The sequence below is a fragment of the Galeopterus variegatus genome, unplaced genomic scaffold (genome assembly GCF_000696425.1).
Source record: "Galeopterus variegatus unplaced genomic scaffold, G_variegatus-3.0.2 Scaffold6796, whole genome shotgun sequence".
NCBI classification, from domain to species: Eukaryota; Metazoa; Chordata; class Mammalia; order Dermoptera; family Cynocephalidae; genus Galeopterus; species Galeopterus variegatus.
The window spans coordinates 83,962-92,586 of NW_007732907.1; the positions used below are offsets into that span (position 1 = coordinate 83,962).

An 8,625-nucleotide genomic window follows, 5' to 3' on the forward strand; every position below is an offset into this window, starting at 1 on the left:
CGCGGCGGCGCTCCCGCCGAGGGTTCGGATCCCACATACAGACCGGTTCCCGCTCACTGGCTGAGCAAGGGGCGGGCGCAGCACCGAGGGTTGTGATCCCATTACCGGTCCTGGTCTGGTACGGGCGCGACACTGAGGGTTGCGGTCCGTTGCCGGACACGACAAAAAGACAAAAAAAGACCAAAAAAAAGACTGTTTTCCAAAATTCTCTGTCTTCTCTGTCCCCAACATTTAACCTGTTGATTATACCCATCATCTTTTACCTTTCCATTTGCATTGTTCTAGTTGAAGATGGTATTGCGACTGTATAATCACCTCTTCATTGGTCTGTCTGCCTTTTTAGTCCCTCTTTCTCACGCTGCCATAACTATCTAAAGAAAAATTGAATTCTCTGTCTCCTGCTTAAAAACTGGTTCTTTGTTGATAACTTCATGAAGTCCAGGTTGACCCTTTTTCCAGTCTTTCTGCCTTTGTCTCCCACCCTTTCCACCGTCCTCAGCTCAAGTCTCATGAAGCTACAGCATTCACCATGTCTGTTCAGAATACTTCCTCAGCCTTTCTCCTACCTTCTTCACCAAAGGAGGGGGGGAAGTATTTTCAAAGTTGCCTCCTTTTTTATACTTTCCCTTCCTCAGTCTAAATTACTTCTTTTCTCTCTCTAACATTTTACTTGTATATGCTTTTATAGGACTAATTCATCCTGTCTTGTGTTTTGATTTTTTCGTGGGGCGTTTTGTTTGTGGTTGGCTGGGACGGGGATCCAAACCCTCGATCTTGGTGTTGTGACACCACTCCCTAACTGGCTGAGCCCAACCAGCCAGCCTTTGGTTGTTTTGGTTGGTTAAATTTACAGTTCCTAAGAAACTATAAATCAAAACTGAAATCAAGGCAAGAACCTTGATTTCTTTTCTTTCTTCATGGCATCTGACATGGCGCCTCATGTGCCCCCCCCAAGTTACAAAATGGACCCCCTTATAGAACTGTAGGCCTTTAACTCTCATTTCTCCTAAAGAAACCAGTGAGTATGCTTTTTACTGAAAGTTGAAACTTTACATATTTGTCATGTTTAGTGTATTCCTAAGTTTCAGTCTTTGTTTCTGAAGAACTGAATTTTTTTTAAATATGTAAAACTGAATCTAGTAGATTAATAAATAGACTCCAGCATTCTAAAGATAATTAACCTAGTTATTATTTATATCTACTTAAATGCTTAGTGAGTTCCCTTTTTTCCCTTACCAAGACAAATCTCAGGATCCCTGTACTGGCCAACTGCCAAAAAAAGCCCTCAAAAAAAACCAAAACAGAACTTCAGATCTCACAGAGTGGTGTAAACATGCTTTTGTGTGCATTCCCAGGAGTGCAAAGAGCATAATGGGAAAAGCGGTAGGTTACAGCTCTATTAACCCTTTTTATTTAGTTCCCAGAGTTGTCTTGGGCGTTGTAAAATTACGTTCCTGTTTTGGCTGTAGATATTTAGCAGTTTTCAAACCAGCTAGCTAAACAAGAATTACTGATATTGATTAGCAAACAATCTGACTGCTGCAATACACTATGCTTGCATCTATTGTTAAAAGAAAAATAACGTTCATGAAAGTTGGAAGCATTATTGAGAGATGTCTTCTTATAGGAGTACGCTAATATCTAAATGACGTCTTGGCTACTTAACTGCAGAATAGTGAACAATGAAAAGTATTATGTAGCATGGCACTCAGTATAGAAGTTATTCTAGTTTTTGGAAAAGTTGTTGATGGAGTCTTTTTTCAAGGCAGAATTCTGCTTTTATGTAGTAATGCATCATGTTGTGCCTTCATGATAAAGACGTGATTTTGCTGACTACTTTAGTCTGAATCCACCTCCTAAGAGCTGTGGAAAAGTGGAATTCTGAACTGGACTGCAGCACTGTTTCCTGAGGAACGGATTTGGACTTCTTACCTAGTCATATCTGCTAATTTTTTTCCCCTTCTTTTCCTGTCCTTCCTCTGTGGCTAGGTGTGTTGGGATATACTCTTACCTGCAAGAAATGCCAAACCACCTTACAGGGTCACAGACATTCCCTGAATATGGATGTGTTTTGAGAATTTTCAGTACATCTGTCTTCAAACTGGCTGCAAATAAAATGTCCAACTTTTTAAAAAGTCTTTAAAAAAATAAATTATTGCAATAGGGTGAACTAAAATGGCTGTTTTGGACGCTGGCCTGTTAGCTTAGTTGGTTAGAGCACATGGATCCCCATACTGGCCACCTGCCAAAAAAATAAATAAATAAAAATAGCTGTTTTTTTAACCTCATTTCAATAATGATAACGTTATAGTAAAGGTTTCTTTAAATGTTTTGAGTATTTATTCTGAAAGGATCCTTTTCAGTCCACCTGAAGACTAAATTATTTATGAAAAATGTCATCTGTCTTCACTGTTTCTAAATATGTATTTTTATTTCAGGCACGTGTGGTTCTCAAATATAGGCATTCTGATGGGAGTTTGTGTATTAAAGTAACAGATGATTTAGTTGTAAGTATACATTTTTATTTGTTGCATACTTTCAGATTTATTTGAGTTAATCGTTTGAAATTATTTACATATAATTTATGTAGATTACCCATTAGGATGCTTATTTTGCGTTTCATTTCAAAATGAAGAAGCTTATTCTAGAAGCTACTTTTATAGACCCTGAGAAAATAATTTAACTTGCTTTATTACTGCAATATGTCAAGTGTAGTTTAGTAATAGTTCTCAAGAGGAATGTAGGAACCAAAACTGGATGTAAGGGAGTAACCATTTCCTTTCCAGTGTATGAGAAGTAAATGATGGTATTTATTGTTGTATCTCTCTCCTACCCTGATCTGCTCACTCTTGTTAATCCTCGCATGCCATTCCTTCCTTAACCCTCTGCCATCTGGTTTCTGCATGCAGTGGTTCCACTGAAACTGCTCTTGGTGAGAGCTCATCAGTAGCTCCTTAATTTTCAAACCCAGAAGCGGTCTCTATTTTACTTGACCTTCATGTTTTACTTGACCTCCTTGCTGCTTTTGATACCAAAACTGCTTTCATATAAATTATTATTTTGGTATTTGTGGCTTCGTTTTGGCTTTCTTTTTCTGTGTTTGTTGTTTCATCCTTCCTTGCTAATTATTTCTTTGATGTGCCCCCATAAATATTTGTTTCCCCAGGATTCTGTCCTTGGTTGTCTTTTCATACCACTTCTTCTGGAGCTGTCCATTCATTTAGTCAAGTCCAGTACTGCCTGTATCCATGTCTACATTTTTGTACAGATTTGTGCGTTTGGCTCCTATTTTTCTTCTGATTTCCTGATTAAGTCAAGCATCCTTGCCTCGCATAGTCTTCAAAGTTAGCCTGTTTAGAGTGGAGCTTACCTCTTCTCAAGCTGGCTTGCTCTTCTGTTCCCACCTTTAGTTGCATTGTCATCCACCCACTCAGAAACCTGGGGATTGTGTTTGGTCCCTTTTTCCCTCATTCTCATGTCCACTATTCCTTCATTTGAAAAACTCGTATTGATCGCTGATATACCGTGCATACACTTTGCTAGGCATTTGGAATTATTATTATTATTATTATTATTATTATATTTTATTTTTTGGTCTTTTTTCATGACCTATACCGTGCATACACTTTGCTAGGCATTTGGAATTATTATTATTATTATTATTATTATTATTATTATTATTATTATATTTTATTTTTTGGTCTTTTTTCGTGACCGGCAAGGGGATAGCAACCCTTGGCTTGGTGTCGCCCGCACCACGCTCAGCCAGTGAGCGCACCGGTCAGTCCTATATAGGATCCGAACCGCACTGGGAGCGCAGTGGTGCTCCCAGCGCCGCTCTCTCCCGAGTGCGCCAGGGGGCCGGCCCGGCATTTGGAATTATTGATTCAAGCTTCATCTCATTTCCTGTCTTGAACGCTATCTACATGTTCACTGTTACTCTCTTATGTTTAGAATTGCATCATTTGCCTGGACTGTTAGGATAGTCTCCTGTGTCCCTGCTTTCAGTTCCTCCTGTACTGCTGCCAGTGTGATTGCTAGAAATGTAAATTTGATTGTTACTCCCTCTCTTAAAAACCTTTAGTGGCTCCTCATCACCCGGTACATGAACTCCATCTCACATCCCCTCTCCTCTCTGTCTCGTCTGCGTTATGTAAGAGCGCCTTTAATATACTGTGCTGTCTTCGGCCTCTGCTCTTTTGAACATCCTGTTTTCTCTGCAGTATTGAATCTCACCCCCACCTGCTAGGTGGCAAGACTGCTGCTTACCTTTCAAAACCCAGCTCAAGAGGGTTGCTTCATCTTTTGCTTTCTTCTTTTTGGCTCTTTTTTTTTTTTTTCCCTGTATCACAATTCTTTTATCACATAGATCTTAATAGACTGTGAGCTTTAAGATAATAGATACAGGGGCCGGCCCGGTGGCGCACTGCTATAGTGAGCCGCTTGGGAAGCGCGGCGGCGCTCCCGCCGAGGGTTCGGATCCCACATCCAGACCGGTTCCCGCTCACTGGCTGAGTGAGGCGCGGGAGCAACACCGAGGGTTGCGATCCCATTGCCGGTCCCAGTCCGGTACGGGGGCGACACTGAGGGTTGTGATCCGTTGCCGGACACGGAAAAAGACAAAAAGCAAAAAAAAAAAAAAAAAAAGATAATAGATAATAGATACATCAGTAACATTCTCACTTATATTTCCAGTGTCTGGTGTGATGTCTTGACCGGAAGGAACTCAGTAACCATTTTTAAAATAGATTATTTAAAAAATTTTATAGTGTGTGACTTTAAAAATCATTTTTTGTCTTTGGTCTTATACTGTATTTGTGTTCAGGGTTCCATTGTGAGGTTGCATGAAGTCAGACCTTTTAAGGATAACCATGTCGCCTAAGAATAATTAAATTTGGTGAAGTAACTAAAAATGTGAAAAAGGATGAGTAAATTGGGGTGTAGTGTGCTAGACATAGACTCGAGATCTGACCACTAGTTTAGCCATTTGCTAGCATGTTGGCCTTGGAAGAGTTTAGGCCAAAAGTTTGTGCTTCTGGTCTCAACTTCCTCATCTGGAAAGTGCCGTAGTGACTGTCTACTTACCTGATTGGGTTATTATGGAAAGTCAGCGAAATACGTGAAAGTGCCTAGCATTAGTGCCTGCCGCTTGGTGGGTTCAGAAAATGTATTCTTGTATTTTGAGCATTCCACATTGAGAAAAATTTTAAGTGTTTGTCACAGAGTGGTTAGCTATACCTGCTGCAAAGAAACAGGTATGTTTTGTTTTAAAAATAGGGGGAAAATGCAGAATTAATTTTAATACAAAAGGCTATATTTTCAAGTAATGGCTTTTTGCCTCTGGTAATGATTAAACATATCTAAGGATCCATGTTAAGCAATATCAGAATTTTATTTAACATTGCCGATTCCTGTGACAAGATCTAAATATGAAAAACACAAGTGTACTTCAAAAAGTTTGTGGAAAAGTAGAATTAAAAGATAATACAAATCCTTCTATTAACTTTTTAAAGTACCTTGTACTTTTTGTTTCCTTTCTTGAAACTGCTGAGAATTAGTTTGTATCTAAAAGAGCCAAGAGATGTAATAAGATCATCTTCCTAAATAGGAAATTTATGAATCACCCCAACAGTAAAAAATCTGTGTTCTAATGGCACTTTGAAAAAGAAGTTTGTACATTTTCTTCACTAACTCATTTTAATAGCTAATAATTCCTTCAGAAAATGCAGTCTTAGACTTCATTTATTAATAAGTCCATGTATACATACATCAGTTTTTCTAATCCCATGGCTGATTTTATAATATTGTCTTCTATGGACCTAAAGTTTTTTTCTGTCAGAAATTGTAGTGAGAAGGTATGTACATTTTCTCCCAGCACATAAGGCTAAAATTTGAATGACAGAAATTAGTATAGCCTCTTTAGAAGATGTCACACAAATGTATACAATATGTGAATAAAGGTTTTTAACAGGTAAGTGATATAAAGGCTTAATGAATTCAGATCAGTTGGGCATGATGAAGTTGAACTCCAAGTTATTTATGTTAATGACTGTTATTACAGGATTGTTAGTTCCTGTGTTTAAAACTCATGTGAACCTTTAAGATGGACTAAAGCTAAAGGAACCTACATTACAAAATGAGGAAAAGGGCTGCCAGCTGAAAGTTGATACTTTTGAAGATTTTAGAAGAAATGGTTTTATGGCCATAAGCAGATCTTAAGTACCTATCTAATGAAGAATTAAACTGCTAACAAGGAAGAATTTGGTTTGGTTTAAAAACTATAATAAATACCTTCAGAAAATCCAGATTAGACAGATTTACTTGGTTTAATCTAGGTGTTGTCCAGGTATGGGCAGGGAATTCTGGATTTTTAAAAGAATTATCATTAAATCCCCAATTTCACAAGTAGAGAAAGGGATCCTAAGATTTCTATGCTGTTTTCCAGCATAATTCAGTTACTTAGGACTGGGTCCCAGGGAGAAAATATGTCGTTCTAAGGCCCTAAGTTCTCATCAGACCAAAGCAGGATCTAACATGTTACTTAACTTAATTGGTCATTTTGGGGAAGCTTCTGATAGAGTTCATTTAGTTTTTCATCCACAGCAGTGTCGTTTAAAATACTGTACGTAAGGAATGCAATTGCCGGAGGCTTGGAGACTTCAGTGCGGTTTCCTTAGTGTGTCCTCCAGGAGAATAGAGCAAAGCAGCTGTGGGGGAGACAGATTTCTACCCAGTTATGTGTTTTCTGTGTTGTCAGTATCTAGTTTTGTATAGTTCAATGTGTACCTTTAAAATTCCTGACAGTGTTTGGTGTATAGAACAGACCAAGCGCAAGATGTAAAGAAGATCGAGAAGTTCCACAGTCAACTAATGCGACTGATGGTAGCCAAGGAAGCCCGCAGCGTTGCCATGGAAACAGACTGAAGGGTTGGAATGAAGACTGTCGCGTTGTCAGGAAGTAAATGCCTTTTGAATTTGAGACAGTATTGGGACAGAAAATACTTTATGTAACTAAGTGGGCTGTTCAAAAGCTGAGAGATCATTGGTTATACTTTCTTTTTACTGTTTACTTTAGGGAGCTAGGAATGTAAATGCTTTCATTTAGAAAGCCTTTATTTATTTTTGGAAATTGAACAAGGAATGCATCTATCTTAGAAACACTTGCAGATTATTTAATGTTGAGCAAAATATATAATTATTTCTCTGGTAAGTTTGTATCAGTAATTTGAAAACAAGCTATCGAGAAAAGCCAGTTCTTCCTTAAATTTAGTTCCTGTCTTTAAAAGAAAATTAAATGTAACCACTTTGCTGGATTGGAATATTTCTTTTGCAGCATAAAAGTTGTTCTGTGGATGTCCAATAAATATAAAATATGGTAACTGGAATTAACTGTGCACAACAGTATACCTGATTACATATAGTAGTATAGTCTCAATATCTAAAAGTAATGACAGATAACAAGTATGCTTTACCTTAAACTTTCCAGATTTAAACTATATTTTCAAATGTAAGAGATTTGTAGTATCATCAGCTTTTTGAGCAGTGACTTACTTTGAATCCGGTTTTCAGTGATCAAAAACAATACCAGTTATTCAGATGCATGAGTGGAATGATGATTGCTATAATGGACTAAAACCACCATATTACAGAAATATGGACTACATATTTCCCATCATAGTTTTTCAGAAGGGCTAAGGATCATTCAAACTGTTAAATCTTTGCATACCTCTGTGACACCCTAGCCCATTTTCTCTCTTTACTTAACCAAGGTGTTAGACATGACTGTCACAACTGTTCATGTTTTCCAGTAAACCAGAAGTGTGAGATTATTTGATATTTATCTTATATTTGTAATGTCAGTTTTACCACCTAAATGTAATGTTCACATGCTGATTCCTCAAGAGTGAAATGAAGGCACTAGATTAAGATAGTTTTTGTAGAAGTTTGTCATGTTGAGCAACATTTGAGCATGGAAAGTTCCACTAGCCGTGTCAGTTTTGTCATGTTTCACAGAGGTCAGTAAATAAAGTGTTATATAAACATATTGTGCTTCTGTTGACATCTTTAACTTCTTAAGAATTATTGATTTCTTGACTAGGATATACAGTTGTTCCTGGGTGTCTGTGGAGGATTGGTTCCAGGACCCCCCTCGGATACCAAAATTTTCAGATGCTCAAGTCCCATGGTGTAGTATTTGTATGTAGCATATGTACTTCCTCCTTTGTACTTTAAATCATGTCTAGAGGGCTGGCCTGTGGCTCACTTGGGAGAGCACGGTGCTGATAACACCAAGGCCACGGGTTCGGATCCCTATATAGGGATGGCCGCTTAGCTCACTTGGGAGAGCGTGGTGCTGACAACACCATGTCAAGGGTTAAGATCCTCTTACCGGTCATCTTCAAAAAAAAATAAATAAAATAGGGAGAGCGTGGTGCTGACAACACCATGTCAAGGGTTAAGATCCTCTTACCGGTCATCTTTAAAAAAAAATAAATAAAAGAGGGCCGGCCCGGTGGCGCACTCAGTTGAGTGCAGCGCTTGGAAGCGCGGCAGCGCTCCTGCTGAGGGTTCAGATCCCATATAGAGACCAGTCCGCTCACTGGCTGAGCACGGTGCGGGCGCAAC

General features: G+C 38.6%; 1 protein-coding gene across 1 annotated transcript in view; it reads left to right on the forward strand.

Moving 5' to 3' along the window:
* Nucleotides 1-8,044, forward strand: part of SRP9 (signal recognition particle 9kDa) — a 12,541-nt gene extending 4,497 nt beyond the window's left edge. Inside the window, exons 2-3 of the mRNA XM_008591267.1 lie at nucleotides 2,439-2,507; nucleotides 6,805-8,044. Of these exons, the coding sequence (XP_008589489.1) occupies nucleotides 2,439-2,507; nucleotides 6,805-6,924 (189 nt within the window). The 3' untranslated portion in view covers nucleotides 6,925-8,044. The remainder of the gene's footprint in view (nucleotides 1-2,438; nucleotides 2,508-6,804) is intronic.
* The last annotated feature ends 581 nt before the right edge of the window (nucleotides 8,045-8,625 follow it).